At 42.1% G+C, this 26,003-nt stretch overlaps 1 protein-coding gene across 1 annotated transcript in view; it reads left to right on the top strand.

Annotated features, from left to right (window-relative positions):
- Nucleotides 1-26,003, top strand: part of TRIO (trio Rho guanine nucleotide exchange factor) — a 796,191-nt gene that overhangs the window by 515,900 nt on the left and 254,288 nt on the right. Inside the window, 1 exon segment of the mRNA XM_040431356.1 lies at nt 22,679-22,922. Within this exon segment, the coding sequence (XP_040287290.1) occupies nt 22,679-22,922 (244 nt within the window).

Below are 26,003 nucleotides of genomic sequence, written 5' to 3'. Positions count from 1 at the left end.
GAAGCACAGATCGGAAACCTATGGACGGCATCCATGGTTTTTTCTGTCTGTGCCTCCGCACTGCGAAAAAGTACTGTCGGAATCAGATTGCAGACCCCATTTAATTGAATGGGTTCATGTCTGCAGACAGTTGACACACTGTCGGCGCCCATGCATTGCAATGTATACACACACACACACACACGTGTAAATATATGTATATAAATATGTATATATACATGTGTATGTATATTCATATATATATATATATATATATTTATATGTACACATACTTAGGCTCCATTCACACATCCGCAATTCCATTCCGCATTTTGCGGAACTGAATTGCGGACCCATACATTTCTATGGGGCCGCACGACTTGCGGCCCCGATCCGGAATTGCGGACCCGCACTTCCGGGTCCGCAATTCCGATCCTGAAAAAAATAGAGCATGTCCTATTCTCTTAGCCTGCAATGTGCGGTCCGCAAAATGCGGAACGCACATTGCCGCTTTCCGTGTTTTGCGGATCCGTGGATCCGCAAAACACACACGGATGTGTGAATGAACCCCTTAGACATAAAATACATACACACACACACATACATATAGATACTACACATATATATACACATACGGTCAGTGCCCATGCATTGCGGACTGCAATGTATATAAATATATTAAACACTTGTGTTATATTTTGTGTATAAATAAATATGTGTGTGTATGTATGTGTATATATATATATATATATATATATATATATATAAATAATGAAAATCCTCAGCACTCCTTAAAATAAATGTGTCTTTATTCACACATATCAAAGTGACAACGTTTCGGTTCTCTCACAGAACCTTTCTCAAGTCAGGTGAAACATAAAGTGCAATAGTGCCAGTATAAATACATGATAAGGTTACTATCAATTAAATAATTAACCAATACAAAAACATACACTCCCCTTTATGGGGATGTTACAAATTTACAGATTACCACCACATATCAGAGTGAATAAGGACTGCACAAAATGTGTACACATGCGCAGTAGTGAGACATAAACGCGCAGAACCAGCGTGTGTCTCCGTGGACTAAGACGCCCATCCTCCTCGTTCACTCCTCAACTTCTAGGTACAGTTGTATGTTTGATTTTAATAGCACTATGCACTTTATCATACGCACTATGATTATGGAATGTTTGTAATCTCACAGCTATTATGACATGGCATATATGACTGAATTTTGTGTAGTCCTTATTCACTCTGATATGTGGTGGTAATCTGTACATTTGTAACATCCCCATAAAGGGGAGTGTATGTTTTTGTATTGGTTAATTATTTAATTGATAGTAACCTTATCATGTATTTATACTGGCACTATTGCACTTTGTTTCACCTGACTTGAGAAAGGTTCTGTGAGAGAACCGAAACGTTGTCACTTTGATATGTGTGAATAAAGAGCACATTTATTTTTAAGGAGTGCTGCGGATTTTAATTATTTACCTACCGTCCTGAATCGAGGGATCACCGCGGGCACCCTGCACCTCGTAAAGAACCAGAAGGGAGTGCTGCCAAACCTTTTTTTCCATATATATATATATATACACACACACACACACACGCACGTATATATATATATATATATATATATATATATATATATATATATAGCAAAACAACCGCGCTTTAGATGAAAATAGGAAAAAGATTATACACCCATGTGGACGCGATGTTTGTATATACAGTACAGGCCAAAAGTTTGGACACACCTTCTCATTCAAAGAGTTTTCTTTATTTTCATGACTATGAAGGCATCAAAACTGTGAATTAACACATGTGGAATTATATACATAACAAACAAGTGTGAAACAACTGAAAATGTCATATTCTAGGTTCTTCAAAGTAGCCACCTTTTGCTTTGATTACTGCTTTGCACACTCTTGGCATTCTCTTGATGAGCTTCAAGAGGTAGTCCCCTGAAATGGTCTTCCAACAGTCTTGAAGGAGTTCCCAGAGATGCTTAGCACTTGTTGGCCCTTTTGCCTTCACTCTGCGGTCCAGCTCACCCCAAACCATCTCGATTGGGTTCAGGTCCGGTGACTGTGGAGGCCAGATCATCTGGCGCAGCACCCCATCACTCTCCTTCATGGTCAAATAGCCCTTACTTTCAAAGTTTTCCCAATTTTTCGGCTGACTGACCTTCATTTCTTAAAGTAATGATAGCCACTCGTTTTTCTTTACTGCTTTTTTCTTGCCATAAAACAAATTCTAACAGTCTATTCAGTAGGACTATCAGCTGTGTATCCACCTGACTTCTCCTCAATGCAACTGATGGTCCCAACCCCATTTATAAGGCAAGAAATCCCACTTATTAAACCTGACAGGGCACACCTGTGAACTGTAAACCATTTCAGGGGACTACCTCTTGAAGCTAATCAAGAGAATGCCAAGAGTGTGCAAAGCAGTAATCAAAGCAAAAGGTGGCTACTTTGAAGAACCTAGAATATGACATATTTTCAGTTGTTTCACACTTGTTTGTTATGTATATCCACATGTGTTAATTCATAGTTTTGATGCCTTCAGTGGGAATCTACAAATTTCATAGTCATGAAAATAAAGAAAACTCTTCGAATGAGAAGGTGTGTCCAAACTTTTGGTCTGTACTGTATCTATATATATATAATCCAAAAAGCAGGCAGCACTCCAAGGTAAAGGTGTGTGTGTGTGTGTGTGTATATGTATGTGTATACTGCCTAGGAAAAGCTAGAGAAGGCCATGGTGCTACTGAGAGTGCCACTTCCTGCTCAAACAGCTCATGGGGCGAGGGTCCCGGGTGTAAGACCCCGACTTATCAGATATAAAAGTGTTGGAAACCCCTTTAAGTTCTTCCAGCTCCATATCATCCTGGGAACGAGTTTTCCTCCCAAAGAGCCCCCCTGTGTCTCCTTACACCAGTGGATATTAATCTAAAGGAGAGGGAAACCCTGCTGCAGCAGCATCTCTGCTAAACTTCCCCATCAGGAAAAGACCTGCAAATAAAAACGGACATATGTTCTCCCTCAGTCAGTCTCCACTGATAACTGTTAGGCCCCTTTCACACGAGCGAGTTTTCTGCACGGGTGCAATGCGTGAAGTAAACCTATAGTACCCACACTGAATCCTGACCCATTAATTTCAATGGGTCTGTGTACATGAGCATTTTTTTCACGCATCATTTCTGTGTTGCATGAGGATCGCAGCATGTTCTATATTCTGCGTGTTTCACACAGTCCTGACCCCATAGATTTAGTGAAAAACTCATTGCATCTGGATTTTCACTGATGGGTGCTAGGAGATGCTGTTTGTAAAGCTTCTGTTTTTTTTTTTTTTCACACACATGAAAAACGCATCAAAACTAATTTCACCTGCGCAGAAAAAACTGCAACACTGAATGCAGTTGCAGACAAAACTGACTGAACTTGCTTGCAAAATGGTGCGAGTTTCACTGAACGCATCCAAATACGCAAAGAGGCTTTAAGCTTCACACCCTAATGTAAATAAACGTCTCAAGACTAAGAATATGGGGAATATGCTGCGTTTTCTGCAGAAGAGCAGGACATTGCTGAACAAGCTGACATCATAACTCCAATATCCATGGCTTAAGGGCCCATTCTTCCCATATAGAAACAAAAGCAGGTGAATTCTCTGATGCCCAGTATACATTTGAAGAGGAATGTTAGCAGCCTTTTGACAAAGTAGTAAACCTAGAGGACTTTACATGTTGCAACAATATAAAATTCCAGGCTGCTGTCAGAGGCTCAGTGGATAGGAACTCTACTTGCATCATTTGACCATATACATATCCAGATCTCTCACCTGTCACTCTGCAAATGAGACGACCGTTTACCCCACCTACAAAGGCCCTCAGAAATGCAAAAATCAAATATAAAAGTGCCAACTACATAATTTCTGAGCTAGAATACAGTATAGAAAAGCTTAAATGGAACCTTCCGGTCTCATGTCCTTCCCCCTCCACCAATGACCCCCAAAAATGTCCACCTCATATTCCATAGGAGTAGAGAAAGGCAAATAAATAACGCTGATGGGTTGCTCTATGAATATTTGCAGGTTTGATACTTCAGACTTGTCCTCCATACTGTAGTAAAGCTAGACCTATTTACTATTTAGAGTCCCTGGAAAGGTGGGTAACAGATAATGTGGAGCTGTAATAGAAACAGTTAAAAACTAAGAGGCACAATTATTAAGACTGGTGTTTTAGATGCCGGTCTTAATAAAGGCCTGTGCTGGCGGCAGGCCTCTCCAAAACTTTGGCGCATCCAACGCCAGTTCTAAATGTAAGACAGTCGCAGATGGCTGCACAACTAATAGTGGCACTGCCATCTGTACCTGAAATGCGCCTAATTTAGGCATATTTCAGTATAGTAAATGACCCCCTAAGTCTACTTAAATAAATCCCTCTGCACACTCCCAAATAGTGCCATAGCCAGACAGATTTACCTTTCAGGATCTTGTGTTACTATCATGTGGAACTGTAATACAGACTGCAGAATGCAAAATCTATTAAAGGGGTTGTCTCACTTTGGCAAATTACATATTGCCTCCTTTGCTGGCTTGATTCAGTTTTCATTACATTATAAGTCGTGAATAATGTGAAAAATTGATCATGCTAGCAAGGGAGGCAACATGGACAATCACAATATATTAGTAAGTATAGTATATTAACTTTGTCTGCTAAAAACCACAGGACTTCAATCAGTTGCCATGACAGCCTGGGGTCTTGGCAAAGTTCCCGGGCCTGTCATGGCTTCCTGATGAGCAGTAGACGGAATCCCAGACAGAGTGTTAGAATCCCATAGAAAACACTTTTCGAAACATGTACATTTAGTTTGTTTTTGTGAAGATGAATATGCTACAGACATTAACTTAACCAGACCCTGTTAAATTTGACATTTCTCAACTGACCTCTCGCCCCCTTCCCTTGCCTCCTTATTAATCTGAGAGCAGTGAGGTGGGACTATGGAAGAATTTATCATTTGTGGTGTTTTTTGTGTCATTTTTAAGTCTGTCTTTGGTTTGTGCCATTGAGCCTAATTTATGAAATGGTGTACAATAATAATGAATTTGGGATAAGCGTGATGTGATTTATGCCTATATATTGCATTTTAAAGTATGCCTGAGGCTTGCCTGACGTGGGGTGACATTTTTGCAACTTTTGTGAATGTCTTAAAAGATAAATGAGACATAAAGGATAACTGTAACATTTAGACCCTAATTTCAATTTTCATATACCGGTATGTAGTTACTAATAACATGATATTCCAGAATCAGTTACTATTAGACTGTCTTACCCCATATTTAATAAGATTCAGCCCTTAGCAACCAGTCTGCATAAAACTGCAATTTCACTATTCAGTTAAGATGGCCGCCACTGCCCTCACCCTGAGGCTAATCCCACCTGCCCTCACTAGCCAGTAACAATAGCCCCCCAAAAGTGTCAGTAACCAGAGCCCTCCCCACCTAAAGGGTTAATCTCCTGCAGCACAAAAGGGTCCTCTTACCACATGTTGTTTTCATTTATACACTGAGCAGATGGCAGATCTCCCTCCCCTGTTGTGTGCTGGTTCAGCTCTGCTGAGTGAGGGAGCGTCTGACAAGTGCAGGGACAGGGAGAAGTGCACACAGCCCAGACACTGTTATCAGCTGCTGGGGAGGACCTGGCTTTAATCATTTACTTACAGTCCCTGACTGTCAGTAATCTGACCTTGCACGCAGCCTGCTTCTGCATCCTCCGTCTATCTGAACAGACCATGCCTAGCAACCCTACTTTAAGCACAGGTAAAAATAGCCAGTACAGGGAACAAAAATGTGTAATTAAGGGGTAATTGAATGCACAGTGAAAAGTTGAAATAGGGCCACCAAGGTGATGATAATCACCACAATCCAATACAAAAAAAATAAAAAATACGACAGTTATACTTTAAATTTTGCTCTAATCTGCAAACTTGGCCTCAATCTCAGCACTTTTGAAAGTGGCATAGGGGTGGTGCAGGAGGCCAAAATGTTGTGCACGAAATCACATACACCAGCATTTGCAACATTTTCATGTCAGAAAACTAGCTTACCAAATTTCATAAATGTCCCTCTATATGTTTTATTCCAACCTCCCAGTCTTCATACTTCATAGAATTGACATTTTGTTGGATGCAAGATCTGGTCAGCATCTTGTTCAAAACATTAAAATGAAAACAATTACTTGGCCAGACTATTCTACTGTTAACACAAATATGGCCGATAAGTATAAATATTACCCTTGTACTTAATTATGTCACATGTGGAATTTATAGACACTCCAAGACAAATTCAAGTCCTTTTTTTTGTCCTAAATTCTCATTCTGTATCAGATACATTTGTAATATGCACATTATGTTTTCTTAAGAAACCTCTCTCTATTAAATATTCTTCTATTGGCAATAGAAAGAGGCATGGCAATTGACTTTCAGTAAACGTATCTACCAGTTAGATTCCCAGAACAAGGAATCTCAGAAATCTGCTGGAACTTCAGAATTTAGATATTTTCTTTGAGTTACCATCTATTCTGGCAGCCCAGTTTAACCATTCCTACAATGTATGAAGATACATTTCTGTGCATTTATCTAGGCTTCTGGCCCAACAGCTTAAGGCTAAATTCACAAGTCCATATGTATTTTTCAGTCCGCATAACGCGGCTCCGCAAAATATGGATACCATCAATGGGTCCATGGTCAGCATTTGCGGATAGGAAATGTTTTATAATTTGCTGAACAGTCATATGGATATCATCCATGTGCTGTCCTCATCCATATGTCTTATTCTTGGCCGCAAATGCGAAACACAGACCCATTGAAGTAAAAAAATATGGACATCACATGGCTTCTACCTCACAGTTTTTTTTTTGCCTTCCTCTGGATCAACTTGCAGGATGACAGGCCGAACTGGATGGACAAATGTCTTTTTTCGGCCTTATGTACACTGCTCAAAAAAATAAAGGGAACACTTAAACAACACAATGTAACTCCAAGTCAATCACACTTCTGTGAAATCAAACTGTCCACTTAGGAAGCAACACTGAGTGACAATCAATTTCACATGCTGTTGTGCAAATTGGATAGACAACAGGTGGAAATTATAGGTAATTAGTAAGACACCCCCAATAAAGGAGTGGTTCCCAGGTGGTGACCACAGACCACTTCTCAGTTCCTATGCTTCCTGGCTGATGTTTTGGTCACTTTTGAATGCTGGCGGTGCTTTCACTCTAGTGGTAGCATGAGACGGAGTCTACAACCCACACAAGTGGCTCGGTTAGTGCAGCTTATCCAGGATGGCACATCAATGCGAGCTGTGGCAAGAAGGTTTGCTGTGTCTGTCAGCGTAGTTTCTAGAGCATGGAGGCGCTACCAGGAGACAGGCCAGTACATCAGGAGACGTGGAGGAGGCTGTAGGAGGGCAACAACCCAGCAGCAGGACTGCTACCTCCGCCTTGGTGCAAGGAGGAACAGGAGGAGCACTGTCAGAGCCCTGCAAAATGACCTCCAGCAGGCCACAAATGTGCATGTGTCTGCTCAAACGGTCAGAAACAGACTCCATGAGGGTGATATGAGGGCCCGACGTCCACAGGTGGGGGTTGTGCTTACAGCCCAACACCGTGCAGGACGTTTGGCATTTGCCAGAGAACACCAAGATTGGCAAATTCGCCGCTGGCGCCCTGTGCTCTTCACAGATGAAAGCAGGTTCACACTGAGCACATGTGACAGACGTGACAGAGTCTGGAGACGCCGTGCAGAACGTTCTGCTGCCTGCAACATCCTCCAGCATGACCGGTTTGGCATTGGGTCAGTAATGGTGTGGGGTGGCATTTCTTTGGAGGGCCGCACAGCCCTCCATGTGCTCGCCAGAGGTAGCCTGACTGCCATTAGGTACCGAGATGAGATCCTCAGACCCCTTGTGAGACCATATGCTGGTGCGGTTGGCCCTGGGTTCCTCCTAATGCAAGACAATGCTAGACCTCATGTGGCTGGAGTGTGTCAGCAGTTCCTGCAAGACGAAGGCATTGATGCTATGGACTGGCCCGCCCGTTCCCCAGTCCTGAATCCAATTGAGCACATCTGGGACATCATGTCTCACTCTATCCACCAACGTCACGTTGCACCACAGACTGTCCAGGAGTTGGCAGATGCTTTAGTCCACGTCTGGGAGGAGATCCCTCAGGAGACTGTCCGCCACCTCATCAGGAGCATGCACAGGCTGAGCCTCATTTTGACTTGTTTTAAGGACATTACATCAAAGTTGGATCAGCCTGTAGTGTGTTTTTCGACTTTAATTTTGAGTGTGACTCCAAATCCAGACCTCCATGGGTTGAAAAATTTGATTTCCATTTTTTTATTTTTGTGTTATTTTGTTGTCAGCACATTCAACTATGTAACGAACAAAGTATTTCAGAAGAATATTTAATTAATTCAGATCTAGTATGTTATTTTTGTGTTCCCTTTATTTTTTTGAGCAGTGTACTATGTTACTATGTTACATGGACGGTATGCGTATATTATGGACCACAAAATACATACAGACTTGAATATAGCCTAAGACTAAGGTTACTTTCACACCTGCGTTCGGGTGTCCGCTTGTGAGCTCCGTTGAAGGGGCTCAAAAGCGGCCCCGAATGCATCCGTACTGCCCTAATGCATTCTGAGTGGACGCGGATCCGCTCAGAATGCATCAGTCTGGCAGCGTTCAGCCTCCGCTCAGCAAGCGAACACCTGAACGCTGCTTGCAGCGTTCGGGTGTCCGCCTGGCCGTGCGGAGGCAAGCGGATCCGTCCAGACTTACAATGTAAGTCAATGGGGACGGATCCGTTTGAAGATGACACAATATGGCTCAATCTTCATACGGATCCGTCCCCCATTGACTTTCAATGTACAGTCTGGACGGATCCGTTCAGGCTACTTTCACACTTAGAAATTTTTTTAAACTGTAATGCAGACAGATCCGTTCTGAACGGATCCAAACGTCTGCATTATAGGAGCTGATCCGTCTGAGCAGACATCAGACGGACCCGCTCTGAACGGTAGTGTGAAAGTAGCCTAAGAAGAAGAAAAAATTATTCCTATATTGATAACCTAGGTAATAAAATGTTTTGCCATCACAAAATCACTAATTTGACAGCTTTTATGAGTTGTATAATCTCTAAATTATTAGTTTTATCAACCATCTGTGAAAGAAATCTCATCTTTTTTTTGTCCCATATTAAACTTCCAGGTCTGTCTACTGATCAGACTTCACAAATGTTTGCCAATGAAATCCTAAAGTTCTCTTTTCTCTTAAATGGGTAAAACCCTCCTGTTACTTTTTTTTTTTTTTATGTAGACTTAGAATTAAAGGGGTTCTCTGGACTTTAATTTATTTTTTATCCTTTTTTGTGAAAATAAGAGTCCACATATGTGACATAGAGCAAGTATGCTCTCTGATTGATGGTTGGTGGAGTTTTAACATGTCCATGTTACCCTTTCCCTAGGGACATATGAAGTTTCTCCTTCCTGCAGCCTGTCAACACATCCCCTATGGCCCCCCTGCCCCTATCAATTGTAGCCTTAAAAAAAAGGCCTCAGAAGCACCCATTCCCCGCTTCCCATCCATCCTACATCCACAATACCCAAACAACATTTGGGTAAAACAGTATTTTTTTTAAGGCTGTATTAGATAGCCCAATATGGCAGATGATTGTGATGAAGACTCCCTAAATCAGAGCATTTGAGATGCACTCTGGTGCTCCAAATCAATTAAACCCCCCCCCCCCCCTTAGGGGTTAATATCCACGCGTGGCTGAGAGACTAGACGCTGACACATAGATGGTGAATGCAATCTGTAACTTTTATTACATGGGGTAAGCGTATATACATCTTCAGAAGAGGGCAGTCCTTACTGAGGCTTAAATATTGTTTCATTGGTCAAAAAGGAAGAAGAGATAAGAGAGAGGAGATAACACCCTGGCATCTGCGCACTGGGCCCTACTTTGGAATGTGAACTAATGTAAACATCTGGCTACCATCGCCATTTTGTAATGGCTTCTATTCTAACAATAATACTGCATACGTCATATGTGACACTTCAAAGAGGTGCTTCTCAATAGGCAGTGAATAATATATACATATCATCAAGCCATATGATTGGCTTACGCATTCCACCACACTCTATATATGCCTCCCTTGGGACACCTGTACAAGGATAAGAAATCAGACACTTCCCACAGCACAGCTCTTTGCCCCCCCCCCCCCCCCTCTCTTCTCCAGTCTTGAAACAAAGAGGGGGGTGGGTGGGCACTTGGAGAAGAAAAAGTTAACTCATTACAGTCCTAGATATACAAAAATAATATAGAATAAAATTCACACATCTTTAACAGTCCCCGCTTGAATTTCATTCTCTCCCTAAACCTAAACATCTGTCCCAATGCTCCACCTCCTGAAAAGACGAGAACATGCAATGCGACAATTCACTGCAATATAAAGTACAAAATTGCATAAAAATTACAAGTGCTTACACTATAAGTGAGAGATACTTGGCAAATCGTTTTGTACAAAATAATCTGAGCCCGTCTGCCGAACGTCAAGGCAATCTCTATTAGACGGGTTCCTACGCTAAATTCTACCTGTTAGGCGCCATGACGGCTACCATACACTTCAGGGAGTGTAGGTTACACAGTAGGCCCACTCCACAGCATCACCGCCGCCAATGGATACCAAGGGTTGCAGTGAGAGTCCACAAACTATCTCTCTCCTGGTGCAATGGTTTCAGTGAGTGAAGTGGAGCAGGCCTGACTATGTACTGACACTAATTAAAATCTGCCTCCTCTTCACCAGCTTCCACGACAAGCCATTCCTAGCGAACAACCTCCCGTGACACTGGATTTGAGCACGGGGAAGTCAGATGATCTTTCCCTAACTGGCGTTGACATTATATGGGGGGACTGGAGGTCATCAATGCTCCTGATTTTCTGGATCGATGTTTTCATACAATTTTCCCATATTCTTTTGAGTCATGATCAACAGTCACACAAGGGAAAACCAGTCTCAACACTTCCTTGAAATCAATCCAATTATGCTTTTCTTTGAGCTTCACTGTGCATGTGGTCAACAACACTCGGAATGGACCATCAAACCAGGGTTTTAGGACTTTCCTAATGTGTCTTTTTCTACCACCAATCTCCAGACACAATTGGGAGGGTTCCTGGTACTTTATCAAAACCTGTAAGTGAGCTAAACTTGAAAATGTACTTTAGTCAAATGCTTGTACAAAGCTGATCACATAATCTGCCAGACAACCATGTTGCATCTGAAGCTGCTGTGGGAAATAAAATCCTATCCTAGGGGCTGACCCAAAAAGGACCTTATAGGGACAAAGGCCTGTCTCACGGGTTAGGCGTATACCTTACTAAAAGAGGGCTACCAGCAGGCACTCTATTAAGGCTTTTTGAATCTTTTAACTTAGTGTCCCATTCAGTTCCTTTTCCCTACTCTACTGCTGCTTTGTGGATGGTACGAAGCATGTAAGGCCTGTCCTACACCCAAAACCTTCATCATCTCCTGTTCACTTCACAGGTGAAGTGAACACCTGTGTCACTTTCAATGATCTAAAGTACCCCATACCTGCACACAACTTCGGCCATAATCTTCTTTACTTCTTTGGGTACGGTTTTGGCCATCCTGAAAACAAGTCATCACATATCAATACATACTCATACATGCCCCACCTTGTGTAGTTGAAGGTAGTCTGCAAACGTTGAAACAGATACAAAAGCAAGACGTGTTTCTTGGGTACCTTAACCACCTTGCCCACGTTGTTCTGGGCACAAACCATTTATCCTTGAGTATGTCTGACTGTTACAGTGCTGAACCCTGGGGCGTACTATATGCTACGTACTAATCACACAGAGCAGTTTTTGGTCTGGTGCATCACTCCATGGGTTGCCTGTGCCATCGTGGAGTAGAGGGACCTGGGAAGGCAAAGTTTTTCCCTTCTTATTTGTAGTCCCCCCTTTTCCATCCCCAGTCCCTTTCCTCCTTCCCCATCTGGTTCTGTAAGGTCTTAAGAACTTTCGGGAGACAGGAGGAGTTATTTCAGAGACCTGAACTGTGGCCACTTAGGACAGGGGTCTGCTTAGGTAATTTGGCAGCCATTTTTGCCGCCTGATCCGCCGTGGCTCTCCCCTTTGCCTCCTCTGCATCTGTTTACAGTGGCCTTTCGTTGCTATCATCACCTCTCATGTTAGTGACAAGAGGGCTTCCATCAGAGACCTCTTTGCTTCCCCATTTTTGATGGGTTTACCTGAAGTGATCAAGGAGTCTCTGGCTTTCCATATGGGCCATAGTCATGGGCTATCCAAAAGCACACCTGGAATCAGTGTAATGTTGGCTGTTTTTCCATCTGCAATCTGCAAGCCATCTTCAGAGTCTTTTAGCTCCAGTTCTTGAGCCGACATGTGTGGTAGTTCACGTGTAATCACCACTGCCCAACCTGTGTAGTACCTACCATCCTGGCCATACCTCGATCCATCCACAAAGAGCACATGATCTACAGGGTGGGCCATTTATATGGATACACCTTAATAAAATGGGAATGGTTGGTGATATTAACTTCCTGTTTGTGGCACATTAGTATATGTGAGGGGGGAAACTTTTAAAGATGGGTGGTGACCATGGCGGCCATTTTGAAGTTGGCCATTTTGAATCCAACTTTTGTTTTTTCAATAGGAAGAGGGTCATGTGACACATGAAACATATTGGGAATTTCACAAGAAAAACATGGTGTGCTGGTTTAACGTAACTTTATTCTTTCATGAGTTATTTACAAGTTTCTGACCACTTATAAAATGTGTTCAATGTGCTGCCCATTGTTTTGGATTGTCAATGCAACCCTCTTCTCCCACTCTTCACACACTGATAGCAACACCGCAGGAGAAATGCCAGCACAGGCTTCCAGTATCCGTAGTTTCAGGTGCTGCACATCTCGTATCTTCACAGCATAGACAATTGCCTTCAGATGACCCCAAAGATAAAAGTCTAAGGGGGTCAGATCGGGAGACCTTGGGGCCATTCAACTGGCCCACGACTACCAATCCACTTTCCAGGAAACTGTTCATCTAGGAATGCTTGGACCTGACACCCATAATGTGGTGGTGGGTGCACCATCTTGCTGGAAAAACTCATGGAACGTGCCAGCTTCAGTGCATAAAGAGGGAAACACATCATCATGTGGCAATTTCGCATATCCAGTGACCCCCTTAGACTTTTATCTTTGGGGTCATCTGAAGGCAATTGTCTATGCTGTGAAGATACGAGATGTGCAGCACCTGAAACTATGGATACTCGAAGCCTGTGCTAACATTTCTCCTGCGGTGTTGCTATCAGTGTGTGAAGAGTGGGAGAAGAGGGTTGCATTGACAATCCAACACAATGGGCAGCACATTGAACACATTTTATAAGTGGTCAGAAACTTGTAAATAACTCATGAAAGAATAAAGTTACGTTAAAACCAAGCACACCATTGTTTTTCTTGTAAAATTCCCAACTAAGTTTGATGTGTCACATGACCCTCTTCATATTGAAAAAACAAAAGTTGGATTCAAATGGCTGACATCAAAATGGTCACCACCATCTTGAAAAGTTTCCCCCCTCACATATACTAATGTGCCACAAACAGGAAGTTAATATCACCAACCATTCCCATTTTATTAAGGTGTATCCATATAAATGGCCCACCCTGTAGATTACCTAATGGCTGATTTACCAAATCCCACTACCTCTTGTGACCTCATCTGCAAACAGTCAGGAGCCTCTTCCTTTGAATCTGGAAGAAAAGTTTAAAGTGCGGTGCCCTAACTCTTCCCTCCCCCCCTTGATCCAGAGGCAACAGGTTGGCTAGGTCCAAAGTATTACACCTTTGGAGAACAACATTGTCAGGCAACAAAATGGAACACTTCATTCTCAAATAACGGGCAACAAAACAATCATTTGGATTGTACATTCATCAGGATAGATGTAATATCACCATCACTTTATGGTTCAGAACTATCTCAGAGCTTTCATCAAGCATAGCTAGTACAACTACTACAGCTCTGATGCAGAAAGGGGCACCTCTGGCCACGGGATCAAGTCTGGCTGAATAATATGCTACGGGGCGTTATTGCTGGCCATGCAGTTGGGTGAGGACAGCTGAGTCATGGCCACTCACTTCATAACAATACAATCTAAATTTAATAATCTGATAGGCCCAGTGTGGGGGAACACAAAATTGCCATTCTATGCATAAAAAGCATCTACCACATCATCTGTGAGGCGGTAGGGACTAAAGGACAAATCAATCACAGTGGAGTGAGTGGCGGTAATGGGAACCTGAGCCAACAAGGTGTGTGTATTGGGCACGATGTGGGTGTTAGAAACTGTGGCTTCATTAACGTCATGTAGATCATGTACCATCCAATGGTGAGTGGTTTTGCTTTTCTCAGCTTCTGGGAGTACTGATACAAACATGGACCAGGGAATTTTATCACTAATGGCCAACAAACAAAGTTCCTGGTCGTTGAGGGCACCTGTAAGCTTCACAGTGCCGTCCTCCTGATATGAGATACTAGCATGTACTTTTGCAAGCAAATCTGCACCAGGAGGCAACAAGGGGTGTTTACCACTGACCAGCAAACGGGCAAGCGCATCTTGGTTAGGGCAAATCTAATATGGATGGTTTCTGTTGAAAAGGGAGCGTACTACTTTCCCATCCACTTCTACCCAAAGACTGGTGTCCTTGGGGAGTAAATCAGGGGAGGCCATGTTTGCTGTGCACAACTGTCTTGGCTGCTCCAGTATCATTTAAAAACAGGACTACTTCTTTATCACACTGAGTGAGGGATATCATTGGGCCAGAATGAATCTGCTAAAAATGTTTAAAAGTAGAGCCGATACTGGATTTCTTGTTTCCTAATCTTGATCTAACTCCCCCTTTCCTGTCTTTGTGTTCTTTTTATGACAAAAAAAACATGGGTGTCTGTGGGGACGGACAGTGATCTGGGCATGGTCAACATAGAATACAATCCTCTCGTGTGGTGTGGACGAGGAGTACCAAACACAGCACAACACTCTCTCTTCTGGGATCTGGGTCCCACAGACTCTGCAGGCCCATCATAGGGTGGCAGACTTACTTTTTCCTCACTTCAATGAAGTGTTTGACATCAGGGCTGAAGCAATGCCAAAGGAACACTACCTATGATTGGCACCACTGAACCACCCAATGCTGCTTGATGTTACTCTGCATTTTGGCTTACAGAAGTATCCAACTTTTCCTATCGCGGAATTAATAGACTGGAAAACAAAACAGGACTTCTCATCTTCCATGGGAGTGTCTTATAACTAGGGGATGGTCAAAAGGGCTGTCGTTGTCTGTAACGTCCACCCCTATCCTCCTCCCTCCGCTCGGAGTCATCTAAGTCCACCCCTTTCAGTCGGACGCTGTGGTCCTCCTTTTGTCCGTCAGTAATGTGCCAGCTGTCCATTAGAACAGAGCTCTGATGTTTAGCACAACACTTAACATGTAACACGTAACTTCAAACATTGAAACAAACAGATCTGACAATACAGACATGAACACACAAAGGGACCATAAGAAACTTTTCATTGACTTCAATAAAAAAATAAATGTACAGCTCAATCAACACTGTTGGCACCAATAAAAAAAAACAAAAATCTTCTAAGGAAAATAAAATCTTCAATGTGCATATTATTTAAAAAAACAAATACCGTACTCCATACACATTCATATTTTCATGTACTCATTTTCACAACAGCTCATAACCACGCCCTCATACATAAAAACTGAATTGCACACACAGCTCTGCTAAAAGCATCCATTTGTCTTCACATTTTCAACTCCACTACAACTCAAAGCCACACCCATTCACATTCCACTGAATCATTTATGTCTTCCAACCCAGCCACACTGTTTTCATCCCAAAACTTGCAGCACAGACAAACACAGCTTTCCTGGAAACAGATAGCCACACCACACCCAGAATTGCTGATGGTTTGTCGCTGTAAGACAATATGCATGTTATAATCATACAGTCATTTTGTTCAAAGCTGGATTCCCACAGTACACTGCTTGGGAAAGAAGAAAGAAAATTATTGAACAATTCTTTGTCTTGTATAATATATTACAGATCACTTACTCTGCATGATTCCCTGCCCCCATGATTCCCTCCCCCCTTTCCCCGCTCCTCTTATCTCAGGAATGTTTCTGTTTGAAGGCAGGGGAAAGTGAATCTCTATAGTTCACACTGGATACAATACTTCCATTAACTGACCATCTTTTAGGATCTTCCCTATTTAAACACACACATATCATTAGGGTAACAAAACTTAACCAGTTCATTTCTGAACATTTAACACAAGCGCCTTTCTGATTGCAGACACTGGGGCTCTTTCTTGCTAATGCCATCAATTAACATCCTGACACTGCTCTGTTTTCTCACTCATTAGAACCCCCCCCCTTCAACATCACAGGAGTTCTGATGCCCACAGTCTGTAAGCTCTAACTTCACAGTTTCTTACAGATTTTCATCCCTGTTGCCAGCCGGGCGACCTTCTGTCCGGGGTGTCAGAATATTTATGCTGTCTCCGATTGACAGTCTATATTATTTATGTGAATAAATTAAAATCTATAATAAAGGAGATTCTAATTTATTATCATAAATATCAAGCTAAAACAAGCTCGTGATCTGCGTTGAATTGAAGACAAAACCCAGTTACAGACAAAATATATATGTCATTTATTAATGCAATTTTTAGTACGAAATAATATATATAATAAAGTTAGTGATAATAAAATTCAATCAATGATATGCAAAATAGTGAGAAAGTCAAAGATAATTGAGAATATATATCTACACAATTATGCCTTCTTATAATGATATTCCTCAATTATATTTTAAATCAATTTAATACTTGATTTCTCTCAGCCGACAAATGTCCGATTAAACCCAAATCTGGTTTATCTTTTATCTATACAGATATTTTTATATATATATATATATATATATATATATATATATATATATATATAATCAAACATAACGGTCTAGAACTGAATTCAATTCCTTGGAGATAATACCGTGTTTTCACCAGTATATTTTCAATCTCCCTGTATTGGATTAATTTTCAGGATGATGCTGCAGGTACACCCCAATCTTATTCCAAAACAGATACTATACACAAGGTATGGTTAATTGAATATAGATATATATATATATATATATATATATATATATAAAAATGAAAAAACAATGGCAGCACGGTCCTAGATGTAAGCTGGTGGGTGCAGCAGGCCCAAAATGGATCAATCCAAAAATACAGAAATAGAAAGGATGGGCAGCACTCCAAAATGTAAAATATAAAAAAACTTTATTTACCCCAGTGGGAAATGCGCGACGTTTCGGCTCCAAACCAGAACCTTTCTTAAAGCTTGAGAAAGGTTCTGGTTTGGAGCCGAAACGTCGCGCATTTCCCACTGGGGTAAATAAAGTTTTTTTATATTTTACATTTTGGAGTGCTGCCCGTCCTTTCTATTTCTATATATATATATAGACTGTGTAGGATCAGGGCAGCACTCCTTGTAACAAAACGATGGGTGCCAGCGGTGTGAACACCTTACCAAGGTGTGTAGTATAAAACAAGAAAGGACACCGCAGCACATCCGTAGGTGAAAAATAGTGGATCTTTATTCACCTTTGCGACGTTTCAGTCCACTTGCTGGGACTATTATCAAGCCTTGATAATAGTCCCAGCAAGTGGACTGAAACGTCGCAAGGGTGAATAAAGATCCACTATTTTTCACCTACGGATGTGCTGCGGTGTCCTTTCTTGTTTTATATATATATATATATATATATATTATATTAATTATCCTATAAAATATAGGTAAGGTTATACTATACCAAAATGTCAGCTAGCAGAAATCAGTTTCAGTGGTTCTAAGATGGCTGCCCCCAATGACTGAAAAGGTGGTTAGGGCTGGACCTGGTCTTCTCCCTTTTGATGGTTTCCTGATGATCGTCCCTTTATGATAGTTAGAGAGAGAGCTAGAGCCCCATCTGTCAGCCCATACTATCTTTTTATCCTCTCTTAGAAAGGGCTTGGCCAAGTTTTATCATTAACTAGTGACCTCACTTTATAATTAATAGAACCTCCCTCTAGGGAAAATACACCCTAGATCTTTATGTTACCCTAACACTAGATGGCACTAGTACTCCATACAAAAATCGAGGCACTTATTATTTCTCTCATTTATTTACTAGCATTACATTTTAACTAAGGTTTCAGACACAACCTTGAGGAGATCTTGAATAGACAATGACTTTTGTATTTAGTCAAACACCTCGCATATCCCTTAATTTTTTGACCAGACCTAATTAAATCAAGATACACATGACATTGTCTTGGGAAAAGACAGGGTTTGTTTATGATCACCTGTGTCCACATTTCTCCATTCAAGAAAACTTCAAGGAAAGAAATAATTAACTTGTCTTTTATACTGAGAGAAATTCTAAAAATGACAGAGGAATCTGTACCTCATTTCTAACCTTAAAACTGAATATATCTATAAGGACCACACTCTTATATATACAGCATACGTATTTAAATTGATGATATAAAAATCAAACTCCACTCATACATTGCTTAATATAAAAACCCCAAAGAAAGATTAGAGTCTTTCTATACACAAAAAATCATCAAGACTCAGCACATGTCTAATACATTGTCTTATCTAGGCAATTACTTTTCATCAGACCTTGGGACGTCTCCTTCTCACAAAAACAGACTTGGGTAAACACTTTGGTACAGGTTGTTAATCTTAGGTTAGTAATTCTGAGTTAAAATCCTGAACTCACCCTGCACTTTTAAAATAAGACAAAATGGTTGTCTTTTAGGCTCATGTCCATACATCTTATATAGGCCTTATACTTATGGACTTTATTTATACCCAATAGTTCTGACAGGGGCCACACTTTCTCTAACATTTTTTGTCACATTTTAACTTTCAATTCTTAATATCACATCCTATAATCTCCCTCTTCCCTCGATACTAGCTAAGGGCTGTATTTTCTCCTTCTTCATAATACTGGGACTGACCCATTTCAATAGCAGTATTTCAGACTGACACACACAAAACAGAGGAGTAAAGAGGCACCTTTAACCTCTTTCCTCCACAGATAAAGGATTCACCCTCCCCTCTGGTTGGCTCAAATCTGACTATCACGTCTGACTAGTCAGCTGGGACTCCCCGCACGTCTCAGGCGGCGCCGTCGCGTCTTCCTGGGGTCAGGTCAGGTGGAGAATATCTCCGCTGTCTTCCCTTTCGGGTCATGTGGCTCCACGCGTCTTCCTAGCCAGGTCAGCCGGAGTTTACTTTGTCCCACACCCCGGCGCTACAGCGCCCCCTTCCAAACCAGGAGGTTACTGTCCCCTCCCTTTGTCTGTGGTTTTACCGTCTGTGCTCAACTCACTCCTCACATAAATCACAGACACACACAAAACATATACACACCAGAGTGATCTATGATTTCAGACTATTGGTTCTATAGACTCCAAGCTTTCAGCATTACAGCCGACTACTATACTTACATCGGTACCACCTCACAGCAGACTGAGCTATCTGAGCATGGCGAAAGTAAAATAGCAGAAAGCAGATGAGATAAAAAGTTTTCTCACCTTTCTTTGAGGTTGCAGTCCTCTTCCCCTCTGCCGTTCGTCAAGCTCAGGGGCCCGTTCTTGTCATCTGTTGGATGCTACTTTCGCTCAGAGACCCCTTCGTGGTCGCCATTTGATGAAGATGCCCAAATCAATTAATCCCCCCCCCTCACATCAAGGGGTTAATATCCACGCGTGGCTGAGAGACTAGACGCTGACACATAGATGGTCAATGCAATCTCTAACTTTTAATTACATGGGGTCAATCGTAATATACAATCTTCAGAAGAGGGCCAGTCCTCACTGAGGCTTAAACATGTTTCATTGGTCAAAAGGAAGAAGAGATGAGAGAGAGGAGATAACACCCTGGCATCTGCGCACTGGGCCCTACTTAGTAATGTGAACTAATGTAAACATCTGGCTACCATCGCCATTTTGTAATGGCTTCTATTCTAACAATAATACTGCATACGTCATATGTGACACTTCAAAGAGGTGCTTCTCTATAGGCAGTGAATAATATATACATATCATCAAGCCATATGATTGGCTTACGCATTCCACCACACTCTATATATGCCTCCCTTGGGACACCTGTACAAGGATAAGAAATCAGACACTTCCCACAGCACAGCTCTTTGCCCCCCCTCTCTTCTCCAGTCTTGAAACAAAGAGGGGGGTGGGTGGGCGGGCACTTGGAGAAGAAAAAGTTAACTCATTACAGTCCTAGATATACAAAAAATATAGAATAAAATTCACACATCTTTAACAATTGTCTTTCCCAGCAATCACCTGCTCGCTAGCGGAGGAAACCGCTGCTATTACATGTAGCGATCTCCTCGGCATGGGGAGGAGCGGTCGCTATGCCTTCACTCATTACCATGCTGTATAGTGAACTGCCAGCGGCAGCCGTCAAATGATATTTTTTTTTGCATGTCAAAATATTTGGATTGCCAGATGATCGATTGTTTGCTTGTTTATCGGGCAATTGGAGTCAGTATTACACTGCAAGATGATCGCTATTGAGTGTTCATACGAACGTGCCTTAGCAATCATCTGGTGAAAAATCAGCAGGTGTAATACAGGCTTTATTTGCCAGCCCAAACAGTGTTCAGGTTAAATTACTGAAATCCTCTGGTCCAAATGGACTGTTCAGTGTGTACTATTAAAATAAAATATACAAATTTTCTAACCCTCACGTCCTACATGTTTTACCCCTTCCCAACATCTGGTGGGGTATGTACGGTGCATGTCAGGTCTTTAAAGATAGCTCCTGCTCAGTAGGAGCTCACTATAGCTGGCGGGTGACTGCTGTGTTACACCCCATCTTCAATCATGGACATTTAACCCCTCAGATGCTATGATCAGTTGTGACCACAGCATCTGACGGGTTATTTATCAAGAGCAGTAAATGCAGCACGTCACCCCACTGCAGTGCTTTACCTCACTGAGTGAGCAGCCGACTGTCGGGAAGGAACGCTTTCTTCACGACAATCTGCAGCTGTTCGATGTTTGCTTTGCTCAGAACTGGATGCCTCTTCAGCTCCGAACCTGAAACTCTGATGAAATATATATTTTATTTGTATCCATTAATTTTTCTCCTCTTCATTTCCTGTGTTCTCACCTGAGTCATGTTTCAGTTTTTTTCCTAATATTATTGAAACATTTCCATTTAAGGGGGTTGTCTCGCTTCCTCAAATGACATTTATCCTGTACATAGTTATTACAAGACAGTTACTAATGTAGTTATTGTCCATATTGCCTCCTTTGCTGGCTTGATTCATTCCTCCACCAAATTATACACTGCTCGTTTTCATGGTTATGACCTCCCTGCAATCCACCAGTGGTGGCCATGCTTGCACACTACAGGAAAAAGCACTGAGAGGTTGTTGCTTTTTCCTATACTGTGCCTGTACGGCCACTGCTGCTAGATTGCTGGATAATTGTAACCATGGAAACAAAGTGTATAATAGATGGAAAAATTAATCAAGCCAACAAAGGGGCTCTATGGACAATAACTACATTAGTAAGTGCTTTGTAATAACTTTGTCTTCAAGATGAATCCTATTTGCTGAATTGAAACAACCCCTTTTAAGTTCGATAAAAAAAATGCTATAAAACCAGGTCCTGGAAAAAGGATCCAAGTGACTGTGTCTTACTCCCCATACTTAAAGGGGTTATCTGGAAAAAGATATTGATGACCTATCCTCAGGATAGGTCCTCAGTATCAGAACTTCAAGGGTCCGATACCTGGGAGCCCCACAGATCAGCTGTTAGAAGAGACCATAGGTCACATGACTTAGTTGCAGCTCAGCCCCATTCAAGTCAGTGCTGTACAGTGTATGGCACTGTGCTTGGAAAGCTGCCTGGAGCCCACCGTGCTCCCCAGAACACCGGTGGCTCCTTGAGGCAGCTGATCGGCGGAGGTCCCTGCACCCACCCAATGTGATAATGATTTTTTCGAGGATAACCCCTTTACTGAATTTAATTACTATAGCCCAATTCACACTTAAAGTGGAATCCAGACATTTTCTGGAGTTTACCCGCAGGGGCTATATATGTAAAGGCAAACAGACTATACCCAGCCTTTTTCTCTCCAGGACCCTAGCACTAACTCTGGGTTTTGTCTCAGTGAGAGCATGTTTGAAAACAGCAGTAAATGTTCCACAAAATCACAGAGAGCCATGCCTAAAGTCCTGTCCCTTGCCTAGGGACCTGGAACATTTCCTCTGTAGTGAGAACAAACTTAACATGGAACATCTCCAGGGTGATGGCTACATGTGTGCCAACTTTGGTAAATCTCTGTTCCAAATAATCCAGAGTTTAGGTGTGAAAATAGCTTGAGAGAGACTTTGTAAAATGTGTCCTGTTTGAAAGTTAAGTTTTTTTATATTGCTTTTCTTAAACTCTGTTTTAATTAAACTATTCTCTGTATTCATTTACAGCTTTCAGGAGGTTGTGAATTGACAGTGGTCATACATGATTTTACTGCATGCAACACAAATGAATTGACAGTGCGACGAGGACAAACTGTAGAGATTCTTGAGAGACAGCACGATAGACCTGACTGGTGCTTAGTCCGGACAACTGACAAATCGCCAGCATCAGAAGGATTAGTTCCTTGTAGTTCTCTCTGCATTGCCCACTCAAGAAGTAGTATGGAAATGGAAGGGATATTTAATCATAAAGGTAAGTGGTCCATAGTAGACACACATTAGTGGCAGGTTTGCAAAATAAAGACTTGCATTCCACATTTGTTGTGCATGCATACAAGCAGAAAAATTGCGCTACTGAGGACTTCACTCGTCACACTGTTTGTACTGTACAGTTGAGGTTTACTTATTTTTATGCAAGGGATGCAGTTTTAATGTATACATTTGCACTTGTAATTACTTATTATCCAAACTGTATAAAATGTTTGTTTGCTTCTTGAAACCATTCTCTAAGGCCTCTTTCACACTTGCGTTGTTGGGATCCGGCATGCACTTCCGGAGCGGGGGAGCGGTATACTTACAGTCCGTGCGGCTCCCCGGGCGCTCCAGAATGACGTCAGAGCGCCCCATGCGCATGGATGACGTGATCCATGCGATCACGTGATCCATGCGCTTGGGGCGCCCTGACGTCATTCTGGAGCGCCCGGGGAGCCGCACGGACGGTAAGTACACTGCTCCCCCGCTCCCCACTACACTTACCATGGCTGCCAGGACTTTAGCGTCCCGGCAGCCTTGGTAACCATTCAGAAAAAGCTAAATGTCGGCTCCGGCAATGCGCCAAAACGACGTTTAGCTTAAGGCCGGATCCGGATCAATGCCTTCCAATGGGCATTAATTCCGGATCCGGCCTTGCGGCAAGTGTTCCGGATTTTTGGCCGGAGCAAAAAGCGCAGCATGCTGCGGTATTTTGTCCGGCCAAAAAACGTTCCGTTCCGGAACTGAAGACATCCTGATGCATCCTGAACGGATTTCTCTCCATTCAGAATGCATTAGGATAATCCTGATCAGGATTTTTCCGGCATAGAGCCCCGACGACGGAACTCTATGCCGGAAGACAATAACGCAGGTGTGAAAGAGCCCTAAAACGGAACCATAATAATGCCCCCCAGCAACTGCTCAGAGTACCTCACAGTTCGTATCTTTATGTCCCCAATATTGTTTATGGCTGGTTCGTCTTATGGATAACTTTCCACAAAATCAAAGGAAAGGGCAAAATGAGGGAAGGCTTTGGACTGCCACATGTGTAAAGCTTTGTTAACAAACTTCCATCACCAGCCACCATCCAATTAAAAGCGTCTTTTTATTACCGTCTTTTTAAAACATTCACATGTATAGCCACATGTCCGATAAGCAGTGCAGTAAACTCATTTTATGCGCCTTAATCATATCTTGACAGGGTTCCTAGCCGTAACCCTAATTTAAATCGCCCTGTGCCACTGCATACATTAAATAACTCCTTAAAGGGTTTCTATCACTTCGTTTCACCTATTTAGCTTATAGACACTAGCGATCCGCTAGTGTCTGCTCTATCTAACCATCCTAATATAAGAGCTTATTGTCCTGCCGTTTAGCTAAAAAAATAACTTATATAGATATGCAAATGAGCCTCTAGGTGCTATGGGGGCGTGATTAGCACCTAGAGGCTCTGTCTACCTTAACAAACTGCCGCCGCCCAGCGCGTCCCTCCAGCCCGCCCATCTCCTCCGGAATGCGATGCTCCTCGTATTCCGCGCATGCGCAGTGAATGTTTGATCGCTTCCCTGCTCAGACATCTCCACTGCGCCTGTTCCTCGGAGCACTATGACGTCATCGGCGCAGGCGCAGTGGAGATGTCTGAGCAGGGAAGCGATCAGACATTCACTGCGCATGCGCCGAATACGAGGAGCATCGCATTCCGGAGGAGATGGGCGGGCTGGAGGGACGCGCTGGGCGGCGGCAGTTTGTTAAGGTAGACGGAGCCTCTAGGTGCTAATCACGCCCCCATAGCACCTAGAGGCTCATTTGCATATCTATATAAGTTATTTTTTTAGCTAAACGGCAGGACAATAAGCTCTTATATTAGGATGGTTAGATAGAGCAGACACTGGCGGATCGCTAGTGTCTGAAAGCTAAATAGGTGAAACGAAGTGATAGAAACCCTTTAACCCCTTAAGGACCGGGCTCATTTTCACCTTAAGGACCAGGCTCATTTTCACCTTAAGGACCAGGCCATTTTTTGCAAATCTGACCAGTGTCACTTTAAGTGCTCATAACTTTAAAACGCTTTGACTTACCCAGGCCGTTCTGAGATTGTTTTTTCGTCACATATTGTACTTCATGACACTGCTAAAATTGGGTCAAAAAAGTTAATTTTTTTGCATAAAAAAATACAATTTTTACCGTAAATTTTGAAAAATTAGCAAATTTCAAATTTTCAGTTTCTCTACCTCTGTAATACATAGTAATACCCCCAAAAATTGTGATGACTTTACATTCCCCATATGTCTACTTCATGCTTGAATTGTTTTGGGAATGATATTTTATTTTTTGGGGATGTTACAAGGCTTAGAAGTTTAGAAGCAAATTTTGAAATTTTCAGAAATCTTCAAAATCCCACTTTTTATGGACCAGTTCAGGTTTGAAGTCATATTGTGAGGCTTAGATAATAGAAACCTCCCAAAAATGACCCCATTCTAGAAACTACACCCCTCAAGGTATTCAAAACTGTTTTTTCAAACTTTGTTAACCCTTTAGGTGTTCCACAAGAGTTAATGGCAGATGGAGAAACAATTTTGAAATTTATATTTTTTGGAAAATTTTCCAATATAATCAATTTTTTCCAGGAGTAAAACAAGGGTTAACTGCCAAACAACACTCAAAATGGGTTGCCCTGATTCTGTAGTTTGCAAAAACACCCCATATGTGGTCGTAAACTACTGTTTGGCCGAACGGTAGCACATAGAAGGAGGGGAACACCATATGGGTTTTGGAAGGCAGATTTGGCAGGACTGGTTTTGTTTATACCATGTCCCATTTGAAGCCCCCTGTTGCACCCCTAGAATAGAAATTTCAAAAAAGTGACTCCATCTAAGAAAGTACACCCCTCAAGGTATTCAAAACTGGGTTTACAAACTTTGTTAACCCTTTAGGTGTTCCACAAGAGTTAATGGCAGATGGAGAAACAATTTTGAAATTTCTATTTTTTGGAAAATTTTCCAATATAATCAATTTTTTCCAGGAGTAAAACAAGGGTTAACTGCCAAACAACACTCAAAATGGGTTGCCCTGATTCTGTAGT

The sequence above is a fragment of the Bufo bufo genome, chromosome 5 (genome assembly GCF_905171765.1).
Source record: "Bufo bufo chromosome 5, aBufBuf1.1, whole genome shotgun sequence".
Lineage (NCBI taxonomy): Eukaryota > Metazoa > Chordata > Amphibia > Anura > Bufonidae > Bufo > Bufo bufo.
Note: the sequence above shows the minus strand (reverse complement) of the source record. Positions and strands in the feature narration are given on the sequence as shown.